At 45.7% G+C, this 22765-nt stretch overlaps 1 protein-coding gene across 1 annotated transcript in view; it reads right to left on the reverse strand.

The window, feature by feature from the left end:
• Positions 1-8160: 8160 nt before the first annotated feature.
• LOC119465818 (vesicular inhibitory amino acid transporter) overlaps positions 8161-22765 on the reverse strand; it is a 21155-nt gene continuing 6550 nt past the window's right edge. The window contains exon 3 of the mRNA XM_037726293.2: positions 8161-11682. Coding sequence (XP_037582221.1) covers positions 10483-11682 — 1200 coding nt within the window. The 3' untranslated portion in view covers positions 8161-10482. The remainder of the gene's footprint in view (positions 11683-22765) is intronic.

Here is a 22765-nt window from a genome sequence, read left to right on the forward strand (position 1 = left end):
TACATACATACATACATACATACATACATACATACATACATACATACATACATACATACATACATACATACATATAATTTCATTTCGCCATGAGGAGCCGCCGCTTCACGTGGGGCTTTCCCCCACAACCATAACGCACTACGTTATGGTTGTGGAGTTCATACCAAGTGCCACTCCAACCACGAACTCTGACAACCATCTAAAGAGCCTACCTCTTTTTCAAAAAGTAGCAGTTTCCGAAATATTGATAGCTATCGCAAAGTATTAGACAACTACATGGAGTGAGGCTCGTAGTTTTATCGGCCATATCAATGGGAATAAACGTTCGCTTATTAATGAAATTAACAAGCATGCTATCAGGCGCGCACAGGCAAGCATTAACAAATTTAACTCGATAACCACGAGCAATCTTTGTCCCAGCGCTGGCGTGATGAGCGCCGACAGCCAGGAGCGAACGCTTCGTGCTGCCTCTCGCATCACCGCGTCTCCTAAAGTTGAGATTACGCAACCTTCTACACTATAGGCGCGCGTGAAGACAGCGCGCATAAACCCACCAGCCATCTCGGCTCGCCCTTAGCTTTGCACCCACCGCAGGTTACCTACAAGAACGGTGCGCCGGCCGTGTATGCGCTCAGCCGCGCGGACAGATAGCCGGCTTGATCACGCGCTTGATCACGTGACCTCCAACAATGGGTGCGCAGGAAGACTGCGCGCATCAAGCCGCCTTCTCGGCTCACCCTTGCATGCTTTCCATCGAACCCGCAGTATATATGGCGCGTTGGGCGCGATAGGACCGTATCGCAATTGGACTTTGTACGGAGAGAGAGAGAGAAACAACTTTATTAATTTACTGACTTTATACGGAACATCAGAGCGATGGCGACGTTGTAGACGATGCGAAAATTCGTCTTGAGTGCTTGTGTCATAGCTATCGCAATAAAACATTAATTGAAAACGAGGTTACGCATACTGCGTCTATTTTACCTCCTACCTTGTATGCTTCATAGATTTCGCGTGTACTCTTACTTGCATAATGCAAAACGTGCGCTAAGCGCTTACTCACAACTACTTTTCAATTTAAATAAATACAGAATATATACAATAGCAATAGGTACAGAAAGAAGGGCACATCGTAGCTTAGCAATGATCGCAATCTATTCAAACTAATCCCTCTGCCATTGCACCTTTCTTCATTATATATGACACCTTATCAACTAGCTTGATCGACTATTCTTCTGATTTACATATTTTCTTTGAATGATTGTGTCTCTAATATCTGGAGAGCAGCCGAATTATTTGCGAATCAGTGCCAGGTTACTGCTTGCTCCAGTTTTCGAAGAATACGCGGGCTCCCGCAGCCTCTCGCTAAAGCAGCGTCCGGTTGGTCCAATATAGGATCTTCGACTTGCTCGTAGACCTGCAAGACTGCAACAGCAGCTGTCATGAGTAATTCGTCACCGATGAGCTTGTCGCTGTACCATAATGGACCCGAAGCAGGCGGACTTACACATCGTTTGCTTCCCCTTTTCGGGCGGCGCTCTCTTGGAAACTTATGGCCGAAGCGGGGATAACGTCCCACAACGTTCGTCTGTATTTTTTCCCCCATCTCAGCACACAGAGGCAACATGGTAGCTCGAGTTTGCCAAGGGCGTAGTACTATACGTCGTCACAGCGCGTTGCGAATAGGTTCACGCGTGAGCCCAGACTAAACAGACGCCTTGCGCTCTGCACACACAGCCTGCGATTGCCCCAGGACGAGCGCTGTCGACAGATATAGTGTGTTCGATCCACGGTTCCAAAGCGAGATTAGTGAGGAAGCAAACGTGGGGGTAAAGTAACTAACGTTGAGCACTCCCTCTGGATTGTTTGTCAGGCTTCGCCATCAGAAGGAGCTCCCCCTTTTTTTTTTCTGCTTTCTATGCGCGGAGTATCCAGCAGAGCAACGTTAGCATAAAATATTTCTCTCTTTTTTTCCCTCTACGTTGCGTTTTGTTATGTCATCTAGGTTAAGAAGACCTGAAATAATAAAAAAATACTTGTGCTGAATTAGTAAGTTACTTTACTACAATAACATAAAAAAGCCACTCTTACCATGATAAAAGGCTTGGCAACCCAGACAAGGCGCAAGAAGAAAATATCGGATGGCGACGCACCAGCTTGACGTGACCTAATAGATTTTAATGGCGCCTGCTTTTGGCCCAGTTAATTTTTTATCAGTAAATATGCTCTACGCTGTATTCCAAAAGAGGCAAGGAGTGATCTTCATAACATAATTGGACACAAGGCCTCGTTAAGTAAAATGACGAAGACATTGTGGTCTAAAGTAAAGCTGCCATGCTAACCACAAAAAAGAAAGATTAAAAAATGTAGAAAAAGAAATGTTCGTAATCAGGAGTCAACCTCACTTAGTTCCCCTCCAGTTGTAGAGTCGCTGCAATCATTGCAGAGATATCTACAGTTTTCAAACGTTTACCATAGTGTAACCAAAAAGAAGGGCCAGTGTAGTGCGAGGTGGCAAAAGCTGGGCCAACGCGCTGCTTTGAGACAACATACTGTCGCCACCAAGCTTAACTCCAACGATGAAGAGAGCAAATATCGAATGCTTTGAAAGAAGGACGCATTGAAGCTAGCACTCCCATCCAAGGAACCCCAACCAGAAATATCCAACACACTCCGTTGGAGAAGCAAAAATGCGGTTAAGGTGGGCTCGCGCAAATTATGACGGTGACTGCATGTCTACCCAGAGATGCAGCACTCTTCGGCAATTTGAGCTGAAATGTTGACCACTTCTCAGTGGAGAGAGTTACAGAACGTTAGACTCCGAGTCACGTGAACGTATAGAATGACTCGGGGACGAACAAGTCTTAATACGAGTATAGTCTACAAGCCTTTTTAATACACTTTTTACACACACATAGATTGTAGTATCACATAGAAACGAGTTGGTAACGCTCTGTTGATTGAAACTTTATTACATATACATTGTCATTTCTATGATAAGAAATAAATAAAAAGAAAAACACCGGCACAGTACCACGCTCTAGACGATTCCTCGCGCGATATGTGACATTCATTGAATTCAAGCGGGGACATTAGGAGCTTCACTCTACACATCTCGCTCTCAAGGTCAAAGGACGTTTACACAGGCTCATGGGGTGTCATTCAAAACGATGCTTAACGTGCGAATATAGTACAACTACCTTTGATTGTAGCGGACGCGCAGAATTGCAATATTCCCAAGAAATACTCAAGAATTGGAAGTAAAAAAAAAAGGAAAAGTATGCATTACCACTCAATTATTCGGGAACTGCTTAAGCATACAGCGAATAGTTGTTAACCGACAATCACTTCCTTTCAGCTTCAGCGTTGTTACAGTTTTGCGTATTTGGAAAACACAGCTTCATCCTACGTTTAATGTTTCTAATGTATTATTCTTGTCGCTCGCGCTTGAAGTTAAATTAATTCATTATTGATTAATTTTTGCATTTACCAATCTTGTTAAAGCTTCATGAATGTACACTCATCGTTACCAGTAGCATTCAACGAGCATGTTTACATGTAGCCGTTGTAAGGTTATACCTTGCCGTTTCGACATCTACCTTAATTGTTTTTCCTCTTTTACTCAAACTCATTATTTCATTCTTCCTCGCTGCCTGCGCCGAATTTCATTCTATCGTCACAACACCGATTCATGTTTTACTACCTTCCCTAGTCATCTGCATTTAAATTGTTTTCCCCATCACTATATCACTTTCCAAACCATATCCGCGATTACCCTCTCCTCTTGAATCTCTGTGAAACTTGTTGTGGCCGCTAGCTATGAGTACTTGCAGGGCACGGAACAACCTGAGAAAAAAATATGAAACTGTGAGAGTAGAATTACAGCTCTTAGTCCACGCGGCAAAATCGGGTTCAGCGTTTGGCCGAGGTGGAATGTGTCTGCTTTTTTTTTTTCTTTGCAGACTGCGGCCTACGATGACATCGCGAAACTCGCGGAGCTATTCATTAACAACTATTCGCTGTGAAATTATTTTGACGGACCCATGTGGACCGAGGCAGACAAGTGCGAAACGACCGAACAATGCGAAATGAGACAAAGCTATAGGTGTGGACATACAGCAGCAGTCCCATCGGGTCATCCCCTTTCTGCGCCTCAGTCTCAACACACATCGTCATCCGAACAAGACAGCACACAGCGCGAAGAAGCATAATGGAGGTACCACAATCGGCTTTACATAAGAGATGCCCAACCTTTCGGGAAGAACTTACAATACCGAACAAATCGCAGCTCCATCCCGGTTTCGTCTGAATGAGATTGTTTTTTTTTTTTTAATGCACATTTTGCCGGTCGGCCTTTCAAAACAAACAAAACCAACTATACGCAGCACCATTCAGGATTTCATTTTTAGAGTCACATGTATATATATTCTCGAGCACTATAGATATATGTATACAGGTATGAATACAACAACAATGCGAATCAGTCGTGTCAATGTGTTTAGACCTTACTGTTCCTTTATTTTCTGTTTTTTTATTGTTTTTTTTGTTTTTTGCTCATCATGTTCTCTCATTAATCAACAGGCTTGATAGCAGTTGACACCTCGCACTCAGTTTCAGTATAGGCAACAACATGGGATTCCGCGTCGCTTGTAAATGGAAGACGTTATAGGCTGGAAACAGCTGGAGTTGCGTTTGGAGGAAGCACGACGCCGTGTTTCGCCGCGTTCAGCAAGCATATATCATCTGTCGTCTGAACATCGTAGCACGCAAGAAGAGTGCCGCTCACAGCGGAGGAACCACGTCATCCGCATGCATGTGTGCAGCGCTCAGAGAGCAAGATCTTCCACAAACTTCAGAACCGTTCGTAACATCCGGACATTCATGATAACAGCGAACTTGCAAAGTTGGCACTGATACATGATTAACAGCAGCGCCCCAAAAACTAAAGTTTATGAAGACAACAGCTACGAAAGCTTCGAGACGTTGACTTGCAACAGCAACAACAAAAAAGAATGCATTAGTTGAAAGCCAGCAATTTTAGAGCGAAGCTTTCTTTGGCCCTTCCTCCCATCCCCCTCCCTCCAATTTCCTATTGCTTGAACGGCTGTATGTCTCAGTAAAGTGGGCCGATACTGGAGACGGTGTACCAAGACTGGGCCGATACCGGAAACGATGTAAACAATAAAGGGGTGATTCGGTGGGCTAATCCTGAGACCATTGCACGAGGTGCGCACTCGTAAGGATCTTAACGTGCCTTGCTATGCGGGCCACGCCTGGTGGCAGTACAAAGCCACGTCACTCACATGCGTCACAGCATTTAACCATTAGTCCTAACCAGTAAGTGTCCCAAGCAGCATTCTCTCAGCAGGTCGACCTAGAAGCTATAGCTTGACTTTGACAGTCGTTCCCCAATGACTACTTCAGCCTGCAGTGTTTAAAAGTTACAAGTAATAAGCAGATGTCGGAGCTCTCAGAGGAGCCGAATACTTTTCTGCTCTGACTTGTTATAATAAGTAAATAAAAAAAGGCAGCCCTAGTTTCCGCCGTAGTTGTCTTCTTCACCATCCAAGTTTTTCGCGCTTTTAATCGTGACGTCTACAGATCTTTTGTCGCCCGCGGTACGACGGTATTAGCGACGTCATTGCACGTCAACTACTAAAGCTCTGGCAATTTCTCACACATTATCAATCGAACGTCAGTGTTCTTAAGAGGATATCTAGGTAACAGATCAAGAAACAGTGCATAGACATCTTCACTAACACTTGACACATGAGCAACTGCATGGAGCTACACAATACCACACCTCGCGGCTCCTGCAGTAACTTCAACAAAAGTGCAGTCTGATATGTGACTCTCTATTATTGGTTAACAACAAGGCAGTCGATACTCGCGACGTCTGAGTGCAAGAATTTTAAGTGTAAATTGCAAGCAGATACTTGTTTCTGGAGCGTTGCCATCAGTGCCGTGAGCGCTTCAAGAAAGAAATTGTCTTCCAGGTGCTTTGACTTCAGGAAACATGACTGCTTATCTCTGTAAACACGTAAAATGACGCATATGGAGCTTTCATCGTATTTGCTTACAATATACACATTTTTGTTTGCAGCTTTTAGAGCACTAGAATAGTTCTCGCATACGATATTGTCACGAGTTGAAGGTAGAGCACTGCAACATTTTACGTAACAATGAGCACTTTTTGTAAATGACACCCTAAAAAGTATACACATGTAAACATCCATTTGCAGGAAGACAGTATAGTTGCAACGACAGGAATTTTCATGTGACAAATCCCGGAATGCAAAATATTTGGCGCACACAACTTGCACCACATCGATTCTAATTTGACTCGACACGTGCCAATGATTGCCGCACCACCCACTCGCACACTGGAAGACTCGAGAGCGATTATGCAAATAAAATACGCGGAAACCCGTAAGATATATGAAGTGGCTTCGGCAGGGTGCATTTGTCATGCTGTGGATGACAAATTTTTCCCTTAGTTGGAAGACTCGGTGTTGTAGGCGGAAAGGCCGCCTTAGGGCTATCTACGGAGTAGAGTGTATAAGAGATATCCAGACTCCCACAACCACACTTAGTCACAGCAGCGGTGCTGAGTCATTCTCATATATGAGTCATTCTGTATAGGCTAGCTAAATGAATGGCTAGAACTCACAGCACACAAAAATTGTACAACCCTGAAGAATCGCAGAATGCACAGGGAGCTCTTCGTGGAGGCGTTGAAAGTTCAAGTGGAAGACTGTTTGATTTTGTGTTTGTTCAGGCCGTACGCTTACTTCATTTCCCTCATATCACACAAGGACTGTGCAACCCTGAAGAATTGTAGAATGCGTAAGGAAAAGCTGTTCGTTCAAGCCATGAAATATTGTGTGGAAGACGTTTTGACTTTGCGTTTGTTTCAGCATGCTTTTTTCGTTCACAGCACACATATATAGTACAATTCTGTAGAACTGTAGAACACGTACATGCCTTGAGACGATAAAAGTTTAGATGGAAGACTCTTTTTGACTTTGCCTTTGTTTCAGCGTACGCTTAGCAGTTTTTGTTCGCAGCAAATCGAAAGTGTACAATCCTGAAGAATTGTAGAATACGTACGACGGAGTGTTTGTTGTGACGATGAAAACGTCTGTGGAAGACTCTTTGACTGCGTTTGGTTTAGCTGTACGCTTAAATTTTCTTCACAATGCACAAAGATTGTGCAACCCTGAAGAATTGTAGAATGCGAAGGGAATACGCTGTTCGTTGAAACGTTTGAAATTTCCTAGTGGAAGACTCTTTGACTTCGCGTTTCTTTCAGCGTACGCCGAACTTTCCTTTTTTTCGTTCACAGGACACAGAGATTGTGCAGTCCTGTAGAATTGCAGAAAGCGTACAGGTCTTGATATGATGAAAGTTTAAGTGGAAGACCCTTTGACTTTGCTTCGGTTTCCGCGTACGCCTAGCTCTTTTGTTCACTTCACTTCATCCTGAAAAATTGTAGAATGCGCACAACAAACTGTTTGTTGTGACGATAACAGTTTCCGTGGAAGACTTTCTGACTTTGCGTTTGTCATAGGGTGCGCCTAGGTGTTTTCTTGTGAATCGAAGTACATCTCAACATAACTGACGTGCACATTTATGCAGTAATTACGCAAGCTAGACTCACAGCTTAGTATTGCAGTTTGGAAGCTCGTTAGATGTATTCACGATGTATGAAACCTAATGTTCTTGTTCACTGAATAGATATCCTGATATGACAAGAAAACTTGTTCATCAACAGTGGGCGAATTCAATAAGCCTCAACTTGGAGCCAACTTATCGACAAAGTATTTTAATTTGTCGGAACGTTGGCTTCAGACTGAGGCTTCCCTTCTTTGCCAGCTGTTGCTCACTTCAACTCTCCATTTTCATGGGATCCCTATGCCTTGTAAGAAAGAATAGTGTAACGTAAAGATCGTAGTTCGGATTGCTATGAAAAATGGACCACTTAGCATGCTCCCAATTTGATCCAGCACATGTAACGTAAGCGGTTTGAAGATTGGAACACTATGAATCTGTACAGTCTGAAAACAACGGACTGCTGGCGATTCCTTTGTTGTTGTTGTTGTTGTTTTTTTTTTTTGGGGGGGGGGGGGGGGGAGTAACTTCATGCTCGTGTCACAGATAAGTCCGTTTGCGAGAACACTCGCACTCCCCGATCGATTGCCTTTGCCCGATTTGTGACCAGTCAGGATTAACTTGCTTGATTTGAGGATGCAATGACTCTGCAAAGAGTGTTTAGACCAATTTGCGCAAATAGAGTCACCAGGAATAACCCTTCGTTTTAGGGAATCATGAAAGTCTATCACATCATTTGTCGACAGAAGCGTATTTAACATGATGATCGATCACACGGCGGTTATATGCAACTGGGAGCACATTTAGAATTGTATCGTGAATCGCTGTGAGGATATTCGTTACGCAGCTCACACTATAACACACCAAGATTTGTAAAACCGGGGGTAACTATCTAGTGCGTAAAGAAGCATTCGCAGTATCATCTAGTTAAAATGGAAGACTGTTAACTTTGAGCTAGCAGTTCTCTTCACCGCATGCGAACTTTCATTTGACTCACAACACATTTTGAAGTACGCCAAGCCTGTTTACACAATGAGCATATTTTTTGTTAACCTAGCGTAGAACTTATCGAAACTTTCTTGGAAGAAAACATTATTTAGCAGAAAAGTCTTTTTGCTGTGCGTGGGGATGTATTTCTATTTTGTTTGTCAGAGTCCTGTTTCTAGCTTGAACATATATAACTGCTCGTAAAGCACGTGATAGTTTCACAACCATTAAAGACAGATGAGGGTTTGAGGATTTGCTTACTTCACTTAAAAGATACCATGGAAGACTGTAAAACTTAATTTCACTTTAATTGAAGTATGTACTTCAAATAAAGGCTGGACAACTGCCTTTACAATGAAGGCAGAACATGTATTTTGCTATCTCTATCCACCTTTTTCTTTTTTTCAGCGATGAATCCTCATGCCACCAGAAGAAATCACACTGCGGGTGTTTACAGTTGGTAGTACACAAAGAAAGCTTTTTAGCTAAAATGTTGTGACAGACCATTTGGAATGACTCTAAAAAAATCTTACTGATGCGAATCCCACAAGAAGGCAGCGGTCTGCAAGGACTGCGCAGGAACTACTTTCGAGCATCAGTAAGGCGCTGCATCTGTGAAAATTCATTCCCCATCGTCAAGACCTCAACGAATACATTTCCGTATGTCAAAAATGTTCGTTCCTGACTTCATGGCGCTTAGGCTGGGTTCCACTTATCGAACATGTTACCCAGTTGATAGTCACGGACATCTTAGTTATCGTCTCATTTTCTTCGTCATCGTTATGGTCGATATGCAAGTGCTGGCCAATAAAAATTGCTGCTTCACAGGGATGCAGTAATTCTGCAACTATTCTTCCTTTTCAGGCAATAGATTCAAGTTCACAGTGCTCCAAGCAATGCGAGTGTGTTGCCTGATGTCTGTGGCTAACCGCTTCTTTTTTCGATGTGCACTTCGCAGCTAGCTATACTAATGATTACATCAACAATACAGTCACTGGAAGACATATTGGTCTGAATTTTAGGCAGAGATAACTTACTGCCGTCTCATTCAAAATGCGTTGCGTAGCTTCGATCGGCATATTGCATGAAATTGCGATATTTCCTGCTCGCTCGTGCTTATTGAAAATTATACAGCATACAGTGGTAGTCTGTTCAAGAACAAATATTACCTGTCGAGGAGTCAGTAAGATATCAATGTCTCAATGCTCAAAACGGGTCAGCTATAACTCAGTCAGTTTTGTCCCGTTCGAAACAACTCCTCTTGCTTATTTTGTCTAGGCACCGAATACGGTTCTGGGAGATATACTGCTTTCGGGAAAGTATCCGAGAAAGTAGAGTGCTCGAGCAGGCTGTGTTCGGTAACTCGTGCGTTTTTTTTCAGACTACTGATTTCATTTGAAAACATAGCATAAGTAGCATTGTTAAAAAAATCATAAAAAAGGAAACTAAGGTTGCTTTGTCCGCGGGGTTGTCTTTACTCAGCCGTACGGTAGCTGCGAACCTAACGACTGCGCGCGTAAAGTGATTGTGCCACGTAGGTGATTAGTTCTACTCCCCCAAACGATTATCGGTCTCGTATGATTTATCAGGAGGTTTACAGCGACTACAGTAGTCTTACTAAGTCAAGCATTGATGTAGACGCACGTCTTCACGAGGTTCTAGCCCACGAGACCTCATCGACATCGCTAGTGCCGCTTCTTTCTTTTTTCTGTGGTTATCCCGTGCCGACCCGTTTCGACGTCCCACAGGAAGGAAAGCCTCTCTCGTAATTCGCACAAACATGCATGAACATGTCAACTCAGACTCACGGAACACGCACACAAACAACAATAGAAGGAAATAAAAGCCTTATCGCTGCGCGCGATATTAGTAACGAGGCACGTTCTAAGATTCTATGACCGGCACGTGAGGCAGCGGAAGGTGGTAGGCCTCCACGAGACCTGCGAACGAGGTGTAGATGCCTACGAGGCCGGAGAAGCCCCCGAAGCACATGATGAACACCTCCCAGCTGATGGAGTACCACTCCATGGTGTCCCACTTGAGCTTCATGTGGAAGTAGCAGGGCCAGATGAAGGACAGCATGGTTCCAGTGAAGCTCCCGATCAGACCCATGAGCAGGGCGAAGTACGGGATCGAGATGGCCAGCAGCATGGTGAATATGACGAGCCCTACCCGCAGGGCCAGTCCCCACACCCGGAGCTCGCCGTCGATGGCGTAGCAGGAGGGGAACAGGGTCTTGGGTCGCTCCCGGAAGTAGGCGTGCTCGATCAGGGCCGACGCGGCGAAGTATGGCAGCGGGAAGGAGAAGAGCGCCTTGGCGACCAGGATCAGGTTGACGACTATCTTGAAGCCCTTGGTCGGCAGGTTGTTGGTGATGACCTCCTGGGTCTCCTCGGCGAACGTCAGGAAGCAGACGTACGCGAACAGCGCCTTGAACACGGCGGCGGCGATGTGGCTCCAATTGAGCATGCAGTGGAACTTGGTCTTGTCCACGAGGTTCCCTTCGAGCGTGGGCAGGAAGATCTGCGACGTGTAGCTGAAGACGACGATGCCCATCGTGACCGGAAACTTGTTGATGTTGATGCGAAACTGGACCTTGGCCCAGGCCCACTCGGAGGCTCGGGACAGGCAGTAGCCGAGGATGATGACGTTGATGAAAAGGTGAGTGACGGTGCACCAGAAGCTCAGCATCGATACGGACCGCAGGTTCTTGAGGAAGGCGCACGGAAGCAAGACCATGGTGGTGAGCATGATCCAGGACCGCTGGTCGACGGCGCCTTCGGGGAAGGAGCCGATCATGAGGTCTCCGCAGAGAACCACGTACAGGATGCAGGTCATGAGCAGTTCGATGATCTGGGCGATGTTGACGGCCTTGCCGCCCCACCGCGGGCCCAGCACCGTCTGGGCCACGGCGACGTAGCTGTCCCGGACTCGAACGAGCTCTCCGCGCTCGTTCGGCTCGTAGAGGCAGTCCACGAGTATCTTGCCCGTGTGGCAGCACATGTAGGCGACGAAGACGAGGGCGAAAATGCCCCAGTAGCCGCCGTGGAGCACCGAGTAAGGCAGGCTCACGATGAACATACCCTGCGAAAGGAGAGAGCGCGAGCGGTGTGTGAGGGCATCCTTATCGATGAGAAGTGCATGCTGGTTCTATCCTGATGAGCTTTAGCTACAGAGCTTCTGGATCAATAGGAAAAGCTTGTTTTTTTTTCATGTTAACAGCTTGAAATTGACGTCGACTTCGGGATCGTTCAGCCTGCGAACACTAGCCGGTGCCCGCTTTTGCTTGCGACTCGCTGTTGTGTCTGCGCACCGTGGTCGCTAAGCAATGATATTTATGCCAAGCTTCACGTATATCGCGCAGCTTCAATCTCCGTATATAGACAAACGAGGTCGAAAGCTTTGAAGGCAGGGAAGGTGGCATAACTAGCCAAATTGCAATCACAGGGTGTCCAATACTTAGCGAATATGTTAAAATACGGGTGGATGATACAGTTATAGGTAGATTACAGGGAAACTAGCTTTGTTTTTCGGGGAGGAAATGGAGGATTTATAAACTGTATTGTAATTCTACGCAGGAGATCGCCGTTGGCAACGTTGCCCAAACTTGTAGGTGTGGCATCCGCGAATTTCCTTAGAAGTCCGTAAAAAGCTCTCCTGAGGACATTTTGCAATAAGTGGTTCCGTTGCTTAAGTGGTTCTTATTCCGCTGCAATAAGTGGTTCCCATACGGCTTAGTTCAAAAAACTTGCTTTCCCATCCATTTACACGAGAAGCAGCCACTTGGTGATAAATTATGCCGGCGAAGTATCGTAACGGTAGGCCAGCTGAGCACGTTCATTTATAGTAATCGGTCGTGCCATTGGTGACAGTCTGCCACCTTTTAAGTCATAAGCGGACGATTCTTTATTTTATTTTGTTTTTGTTTTGGCGGTGGATACTACCGTCTTTCTATTTGTTAACGTCACACTCATCATTTGTCAGTGACTGAAAATGTGGGATTTGCGAGCCTGTTCATCACAGCGTGAATAGACCAAGCCTCAAGTGTAAGTGATGAACCGTCACTTGAAGCCAGGCATAGCGACCTACGTTGTGGTGCGATACCAGTCAGTGCAATGCTCGCGGTGAGAAGCGATTTGAAGACATCGGACCGCCAGTGGCGTCACTGTCGCTAAGCGTTTGCGGTTCCTATAGCTCGCCGATATCGGGCGGTCGTCCGGGTGGCGGGAGATAGAAGGGACGATGACCATTACCCGGCGCGAAAAACGAGGTAGAGGAGGCCACCGCGGGGTTGGATTGCTCGTGTCGAAGCTGCCGTTATTTTTTATCGTATTTTGGCGCTCCAAAACGAACAAAAGAAACCAGCAATCTTGTTCGTCCGCCTCTCTCTCTCTCTCTCTCTCTCTATATATATATATATATATATATATATATATATATATATATAAGAAAAAAGATACGTACAGTACGATTAGCTTACCAGCAGTGAGGCAACATTGGTGCATCTTAGAAGAATAGGATAGGAAGCAATAAAGAAAACGAAAAGAACCAACTCTCAGAGCAGGATTTTTTTTTTCTGTTCTGCTCTAACAAAGCGCTCCTTTGGAACGCTTTGTTAGAGCAGAAAGAAGACGCTTTGAAAGGGAAAGTGGTCAAGAGGCACTGCCTAAGATGCAGGGAAAATGGTTGAGTGTTCCTTAGCTTAATTTGAACGCGCATTTTTATTGAATGGTATCTTATTTGGTGGGAAAGAATTAAACGCAGACATAAATGTATAAAAGAAAAACGAAGAAAGAAATTCAGCAACTGCCACGAAAGGGGGCACAAAGCTACCCTGCTTTCAAAAGAACGCTGACGGAAGGTTCCGAGAAAAAAAAAAAGAAGACGGGAAGAGTCGACAAGCCGAAAAGGCTAAATAGAAGCCGATACAAGATCATCGTCTTCTGTAATCAGCACTGCTCGAAGGCAGACCAGCAGAGTAATGCACTTCTGTACGGAATAGACGAGTCATTGAAAGAAGCAATTCGCCGGAGCGCGGGGGGCTGGGGAGAACATGGTAGACAAAGTAAAAACCCGCTCTGCAGACCCGATTGTGCTAAACTTCCTTTCTTTGGTGGTACTCACGAGGCGCTCCATTTAGCGCATGGCGTCTCTTGGAGCGCATTATCAGTACCACAGAATTGTGGGGCTTGTTGAGATAACCGCAAGGTTTCCTCTAGAGGCAGGTGATGTATAGCCTGCCTTCGAACGATAGTCAGGGTGCGCTTCAGGTCAACGTTGAGTCGTCTTGACGGCTGTCCTTTTACTGTGGGAAAAGTGATTGGGACGCGGAGTGATCTGCGAGCGCAATGGAGTGCTCTGACAGCTTTAATACTTTTCTTAACGGATGATGGCGTTGTGTCTCGTGGTGAGAAGCTACGTCGTTCTTGTCTGCATTATTTTTTTATATATTGAAGTGTTTCTGTCAGGTAATTTCGGTATTTGGCTGTGTGTGTGTGTGTGTGTGTGTGTGTGTGTGTGTGTGTGTGGTGGTGTGTGTGTGTGTGTGTGTGTGTGTGTGTGTGTGTGTGTGTGGTGTGTGTGTGTGTGTGTGTGTGTGTGTGTGTGTGTGTGTGTGTGTGTGTGTGTGTGTGTGTGTGTGTGTGTGTGTGTGTGTGTGTGTGTGTGTGTGTGTGTTTTACAGGACCTTGTCTTATGCATTGCCTGTGGCCTGACTCCATTTGCCGTTGTGTCGCATGACTTTGTATATACACCAACTTGTGGTATACCGTGTGTCCCAGCTAAAGTTAGCCAAGCTGTTCAATGGAAATAAAAAAAGAACTACAGTGCGAGATACAATAACGAAACCTACGTTGTTCGGTCATCAGACCTCTGACGATCCAATAGCATAGATTTTATTATTGTAACTTGTGCCGCGTTTCATAAATAGTTTTTTTAACACCTTGCCTAACGTTAGCTCGGAGACCCTATTTACTAACCGTGCATGTTTTTTCGTCTTTTTCTATAACACGTTTACATTTTACGTGAGAGGGAGTACTGTACTGTGGGCGCCAACTGCAGATAAGAATCACGGTGCTGATGAACACGCATAAATGTTACATGACCAACAGAAGAAGGAGAGGACAATCCATAAATGTTTTTGCATGGGATTTCATCCCCCAAAGTAGGTACGTGCCAGTATATCACAAGGAGGAGGGAAAACTTTATTTTCGTCAGATGACCGCTAGGCGGCGTGAGGTGGCCGTAAGCCCTTGATTTTCGGCGACCTCCAAAGCCCAGTTGACGGTCCGCTGCTGGACCGCGGGATCCGAGCTGGACACCGCTATCTCCCAGTCTGAAGTGTTTTAAGTTGGAGTTCCGCCCTAGGTTTAAGCCCGGGGCAGTCGCTCTATATATGTGTCAGGTCCGTTTTATAGGCGTCGCAGTTTTGCATTGAGGTGAGAAGCAGCCCGGAAAAATTAGCGAATACTTGTAAGGGTTGGCAAATGAGCCAGTCTGCAACAGTCTCCAGGTCACTTGTTCATGTTTACCCGGTGATTTATGTGGAGGGGGGGGGGGGGGGATTTTTGTCTACCAGTAGTAGTACGTAGTAGCGCATAGAAATTTTGTGGAACGTCACCATGCGATCCCTCGATTAACAGCGGTCGAGGCATCCCACCGCCCGGCTGACGAAACCTCGGGCGTAATTGTGGGCAGCCTCATTTCCTGGGTACGAGGAGTGTCCTCGAGGAGTGTACGAGGAATGAGGAGTGATTTGAATCTGGCGATCAGGTGGGGGACACTTATTTTAGAATTTGCAAGGCCGGTTTGTGGATTTTGCCACTGGCAAAGTTTCTAACTGCAGTTTTGGAATCGCTAAAAATGATTTCCGCGGTGGTGCCATTTATAGCCAGAGCTACAGCTGCCTCTTCTGCTTCCTCTGCGTGCATGTAACTAATTCTTGCTGTGGAGTGGGCCTGACCTTGATTGTAGACTATGCCTATAGAGAAGGCATCGCGACTTGGGTATTCCGCAGTGTCGACATGGACTATATCCTGCAGGCCCGAGTAGTGTTTAAGTAGAGCTTTAGCTCCTGGTCTCCTTCTGTCCTTGTAATGTTCAGGATGCATTTTTTTGGTATTGGGTCTAGCCTTAAATTTCTGTGGTATTTTAGGGGAAGTTTACATATTGAGGCGTGTGCGGATCCATATCGGATCACCAGATCCTCCAGTATGTGTCTTCCTACTTCAGTTTTGGATAGCCTCTCCAGCTTTAGATAGCCTCTCCAGCTGGGCTAGCCTGTATGCCTCGACCAGCTCCTCTAAGGTCTTGTGAATTCCCAAATTCAAGGAGCTACTCATTAGCCTATCTAGGGAGGTGAAGGGCTGATTTGTATGGTTGTCTAATTAAGCAATCGATTTTCTTATTCTCAGTCGGGTAGAGGTGCAGGTAAGAAAGGGAATATATTATGCGGTTCAGGACGAAGGCTTGCACAAGTTTCTGAGATCCGCTTCCTTCATGCCTTTAAGTTTGTTTGCTACTCGCTTAATTAGCCTGTTTGTTTGGATAACGCATATTATGATTTTGCTCAGGGTGACTGCGTTCTTTCCGTTGTTTTGTACGTGCATCCCCAGGATTCTAAGGGTCTGCACCTCTTGTACATACGTGTCATCTACCATCACCTTGATGTCCGGGTGAGGTGTCTTTGTGGTTGAGCCCTTATAATCAGAAGTTCTGGCTTTTGGGGGGAGCATGAGAGACCTATTTAATTCGCATCATATGACACTCGGTCTGCTCCTGCTTGTAGTGTTTCCTCGATCTCACTGTCACTTGTGGTATTAGCCCGGAGGGTGATATCGTCAGTGTATAGTGAGTGTCTCAAACCAAGGATTGTGCTAAGTGCGGTAGCTAGCGGTATAAGAGAGATGTTAAATGGGAAAGGTGATAGTACTGATCCCTATGGGGTTCCTTTGCTGCCAAGTCGCAATATGGAAGATGCGATGGAGCCTAGCTGGAGTTCGGCAGTCCTGTCGGAGAGGAAGGCTTTGATATAGTTGTATGTTTTGTGCCCGACATTGAGTTCCTCCAGTGCAAACATGATTGCCTCAGGCTTAATGTTGTCAAAGGCTTTTGTTAGATCTAGGGCTAAGACAGCTCTAGTTCGTTTCCTGTGAATAGGATGTCAGACCTCTTCTGAGAGTCTTGGCATGATGTCTTGTGTTGATAGGTTTGCTCTAAAGCCTATCATGGTGTTCGGGAAGTAATTCTTGTCATCCATGTGTTCTTACTGTGCGAATTTTGCTGTTCTCCGGATCCATCAGGTGGCTGAGGAGGTGCCAAGTATCCTTGAATCCAACTTTGCCACTCATGTGGCCACAGACTTGACCCCATTGTTGCCTGGTAAGCTGTTGTGCATAATTTTCTATCTCTTTGGATAGCTTTGCAATTTTAATGCGCAGTGGTCGATTGAGTTTCTGTGTTTGCCACCTTCTCTGCAGACTGTCGTATGCTTCCCACATATGTAGCAGTCGACTGTCCACAGTTTGTGGTGCCTCTGAGGATGGGATTAATTTGGTTACTGTTTTAACATCATGGATGAGATCTTTGGCCCATTCCTCTAGGTTGCTTATCTCATTCCCTGCGCTTCGATCTCTGAGTTGTCTGAATTTGTCTCAGTCCGTAATTTGGACCGGTTTCCTGCCTTTACCTCTGAGGCTTTTGGCAGTTATAGTAGTTGCCACTATGTAGTGGTCACTACCTAGGTTAGTCATGGTGTTCTGCCATGTCACTCGCCATGTATACTTTGTGAGCGTCAGGTCTAGAGATGTGTCAACCTGTGTGCTCCTGCGAATTCTAGTAGGGGTGGCTGGGTCTGTGTGTAGCCTAAGGCGCGCGTACTGGATGCCATTCCAGAGGTGCGTGCCATTCTTATTATCGGCTCTGTATCCCCAGGTCATGTTTTGTGCAACAAAGTCCCCCACTATGACTAGTGGATTCTGTTTAGAAATTTTGAGTGTCCTATTTATTGCTTCGATAATGGTAGGGTGTCCTGCCTTCGGGCTGCTGTATACATTAAGTATTAATAAGGCGGGTATGCCTACCGTCCGTTTGTGGAATTAGTTCTACTAGGAGACAGTCCAAGTCAGACATTTATAGGTCATATTCTGCGGCCGTTAAATTTCTCTGTACTAATGTGGCAATTTGGTATTTCTCTGAAATTTTGTTTTCATAGGTTTTATAGTTCCGCAGTTTAACATTGCCAAGTGTTTCCTGCAAGGCAATAACGTCGGGGGCTTTTTCTTTAGGGTTTTGTATGTGGAACTGCAGGTTACTTCGTTTTTTTTTTCGAAGCTTCTACAGTTCCATTGCCAGATTTTTATGTCATTATGCAGTCCCGCCATGCTGAAGTACATGGGGGTTTCGGGACGCTGCCTGGCACCTGGAGTAGTTGCAGCCTGCTCAAAGGTGGATGTAAAGCTAGCAAAGGCTGCTTCTTGTTTGCTTTGTATGGCCTCAAGTGCTTCGATTCTGCTGCCAATTTTTGCGGCAAATTGTGAGAAATTTTTCTCCACCATGGATTTAATTTCATCCATGGGGTATTTTTCAGGCGGTAGAGGTCACTTTTTTGTGACGTCTATCACAAGTATATCATAAGGATCTACATCTACATCTACTTCATTACTGAAGGCACAGCAGCAATCAACATTCAAAGCTTAAGCGGGCACTTCACCGACTAACAAAAGCTGGAATGTTTGACGCACTGGTGAAAATCTGACTGAGGTGCCGCGGCTGTTTTACTAAAACGAGTCATTGTATACTTTAAGATGCCATCTGCCCATTCTCTTCTTTCCCGCTAAGTAAAGAAATAAATACGCGTACTACATCAAAACAATAAAGACGGCAATAGCTAGTAAAGCTCAATGTCTCGCGTATTCGTCTCAACTTGTGCCCTGCAGATGGCGCTCTTTACAATTTTGGAACGAGATTTCTCGAAGTACGTGAAAACTGAATTAGAAAGTTTTTGTTCCTGGGGACGCACAAAGTAGGGAACTTCGGCGTCGATTAATATCTACTTCTTCGAAGTAACCAAAAGCGAAACTACCGTACAGCTTTTCTTCTAATTAGGCTGTCTGCTCCCCGTAAAGTAATGAATGGTTAGCATAGAAACAATGAAACGGCGGCGCATAAACTTAAATACTTTTAGCCCCGGAGCAGATTGCCCAAGGAAACGGGATGTGTGAACAGTGCCACTGCGTCGTTGTTGACTTCTCATCGCTAAGCAGCTCGTAAAACCGTACAAATACTTCGGCAGTGTCCAAATACAGCAGACTAGTGAGATCCACTGTAGACACGATGTGCACTTTTGCGTGGTGCGAGTGATTGAAGCTGCCGTATTCTTTCTGTCACTTCGCTATATCCCTTCCCCAATTCCGTGCGCCCCTTTCCATGTGTAGGGTACAAAACGGGACAAACTGACCTCCCTGCCTTTCTCCTTTTCCAGACTCCCCACCGCCATCCTCCCTTCTCGATTGCTAATTTGCATAAATTTGTAACTTCATACTTCTGCGCAGTGTGTGACTATGAGGTTAGGTAAGACCCATGGAGGCTTTGAGACTCAAATTCAAGAACAAGCTTGACGCCGAACACTTGAATGCTTTTGCGGAAACGCTTCTTTAAGAGTGTTCCCGCTCTAGTGCTCGAAATGGGAAAGGAGGTGAACGGCACAGCAATGGATTGTCGTGCTGCCGCCGTCTGCCCGTTAATTGCAAAATCGATGCTTTCATTTGCGCCCAGTGGTGTGACCGAATGCGAGGAAAAATAACACGTAACGATTCAGGAATTCAATAATTTTTGACTGCGGGCGTTAGCAAATGGAGGTAAAACAGGGTCTATCTATACTGACATATCCTACATACTTGTTTAAGTGTACACTCATTTCGTACAAGTTCGTTATTGTGATTGCAAGAGCAACTGTATCGTCGCTTATTATATATATATATATATATATATATATATATATATATATATATATCGCTGAGGGAAGTGAGGACATGTCTAACTCTCCTGATCAAGTGTCACTGCGTACATATTTCTAATTCTATACACAATAATAAGCATTACCATGCGCCTGTTGTGAAACGTGAGAAATTGTTTCACTTCATATAATAAGCGAACACGGGATGTCGCTTAAAAGAAAGATAATTAGAGTCAACGAACAGAAATATATGCACACTTGCACATGCCTTTCTTGCGATTCATGGACCTTTAAGTGCGGTAGATGCTGTTCAGTTTCGTGTGTTTTATTTGCTTATTTTTTGTGACAACTTTTGCCCACTGCCTCCATCGCATGTTATATAGTCCACAGTAAACAACTGTGATCACTGTAAACAGTACTCGTAACTCAGTGTAACACATTCGGCAGCTTCGTGGTTTACGTAAACATCTCACACTCAGCACTAACCGCAATAACATTGCAATATGCGCAGTTTACCGTGGCGAAAAAAAGTCTGGAAACCACGGAGACCGCGCAAACCGCGAAAAATGTTCCGTCACAAAATGTCTTTAAAAAGGCTAAAAGGGGGTCGCTTGCTGAAACTGACGTAACGAAAACAGGTTATATAGCATTATCGCCTATCTCTTTGCACTTGTACTACCCCCCCCCCCCCCCCCCGCCTTACTTTAGCATCACTGTGTGGAGGAAATAAACATACTGTCATTCTATCATGCATGTGCCGCGTTCGCAGATGGCGCCGCTGTCGCGCCATGCATGACGCAATCAGTGCGAAATTTAGCTTCGCGCGTGGCGTTCAGAAAGGCGTTGCACGGCAGTACGTTTGCCCATCCGAGCCGGAATGGTCTCGTTTGAGGGAGTTCACTATGGCTATGGTAGGTACACTTTATCAATCTCAAACTGGTGTTCATCAGGAGTTGCAATTAAGGCCTACAAATGTGCAATAAGCTGCAAAACGAAATCCACGGTTACTCGGCTATGGTGTCACCACGTTCTATACGTATAGGACCAGAAATGGCGTGAGGAGGTTCGGGCAGCAAGAGAGAAGGACGCGATTTCGCGCCCACCACTTTTGACCACGGCGGGCCCACCACGAATAGGGAGCAAGCTCGATTGCAAGATTAGACTGTGGGACAACCCCCCTCGCAAGCTGCATTATAAGTTCAGCGTGCAAGCGTTGTAATGCGTGAATCAAGGTCACTCAAGTGCATTTGGTAACATCGTTTCGGTATCCTTGTCAGCCCATACAGCGTCTGCAGCGCGCGCAAAACGTTTCACGTGTCCCACAGCGACTGCGTCCCCGATACAGCAACTACCCATATTTTTCTCTGCTTCGCAGCTGCACGCAGGCTGAAATTAAGTGGTACAGCCTACGGTGTACCTGCTCAACCAATACAATGCACTGATAGAAGCCCAGGTTGCATGGCTGTGCTAGAAGAAATTGAGATTTTTCGCCGATGTCGTGGCCTGTAGAAGTGTCTGCTCACAGCTGTACGTACAAATAAGCCTCATAAGCCAAACATTTGTGGAAGTGCCGAAGTCACTTTTGAACAGCGCAGTGTCACACATTTTCGCATTCTCTGTAGCTTTCTCAGGCAAACCTGTTTGAAGACTGACCGTCATTGTATGTGTGACTAGAATAGACCGATGCGATACGAATAAAATTGTAAAAAAGAATCATTACGAAGCACGAGCTCAAAACACGTCTTTTGTCGCTCTTATTATCAACCTTGAGTATGAGACACTCATTAACATTAGCAAAGTTATGGGCCCGTTTTTTGCAACGTTCCATTTATTTTCAGTTTTATTTCTTCAGAAAACCCTTTGTCATTGGCTCAGACAATACGCACTCGGCCGTTATCGCTGGGATCAGCCACTCTACGCACATTCTGATAAGAAAAAGAACAAAAGAAAATGAAATAGGGCCCCTACATAGTGATTCAGGCATGCATGTGAAGCGCTCGCATGTTTCGCACAGCGCATTCCGATCTTTTATGTTAACCATTGATATAGCGACTATAAGAAACAGTGCCTTAATCTTTTTTTCTCTAGCTCAATACTTCTCTTGTTACAGACCTATACGTCCGTAACAAATATGGTCGTGTCATTCTCTTCCCTACTTTCTTTTCACCAATAGTCCGAACGTCTCTTGCTTATCTCGACTGCTTATCTCCGCCGTAACGCGGGCACGCGCCAATAAAAAAGCGGTCGCTCGCCGCGCCAGTGTGCGCATGCGCTGCAGCAACAGCTCGTGTTCGCGCGCTGCTGCGGACCACGGTTGTCGCACTAAACTGTGCAGGGGTCAAATTTTCGGCAATCCTGGCGTCACCGGCGTTACGTGTCCGACTTCGCCGGCCGCTGCCTGGCATGCTGGACAAGCCGGACTGTATCTGCGCCTTTAGCGGTACCTTCAGTACTTCTTTTCAATAGAGAAGCAATCAGGGACAGCATCTAATCATAGTGCTGAACATTTTCCGTGGTTGAACGCTGTTAAACCAAGTTTGTCGAGCGATAGCCCGGTTTTGCTTGCTTTGGGAAAGGACGCAAACGCTGCTCGGCGCCGTCCGCAACTGCCGCATCTACAATTGCACCACAAGACAACACACAGACACTGCTCGGCGGGGCAGCAGCGAGTGAGTTGACCTTCATGCTGCGTCTCGCTTCAACATGGACTAAGCGTCGAAAGCGCAGCGCATACGAAGCTATACCAGCACTCGGCGCACTTTATCCACATCGCAGATTGCTTTCAAGATATGGGCACCCACGTGGCGTACACGCGGCAGCCGCCAGTAGTGCTAGGCAAAATCCAGTTTGACCTAGGCTGAGCTTGAAGGTCAGATGTGCGGAACGTGGCATTTTCTGGGTTTGTACCTGGAGTAGTAGAGCTATCGCCCTAAAGCTTCCTGTGCTGCGGTAGGACTGTCTCAACTGTCTTGCAAGCGACGGCCACGGTAGCGGTCGATTTTGTAGCCCCACCACTTTTTGTCTGGCTAGCGCTCTCGCTCGCTATCGTACGGCGGCGTTCAGTCAGGCATCACCGAAATTTTACCTTGGCGCCCCGTCACTTCTGCACCCTCACTGCTCCGGAAACTGGCCCGCCATTCGGATGGGGCGTGCTTTCTGCGACTCGGGGATCCGATGACGATGAGCATTGGAGTTTATTGGCGCAAGTATAGA

The sequence above is a fragment of the Dermacentor silvarum genome, chromosome 10 (genome assembly GCF_013339745.2).
Source record: "Dermacentor silvarum isolate Dsil-2018 chromosome 10, BIME_Dsil_1.4, whole genome shotgun sequence".
Classification (NCBI taxonomy): domain Eukaryota; kingdom Metazoa; phylum Arthropoda; class Arachnida; order Ixodida; family Ixodidae; genus Dermacentor; species Dermacentor silvarum.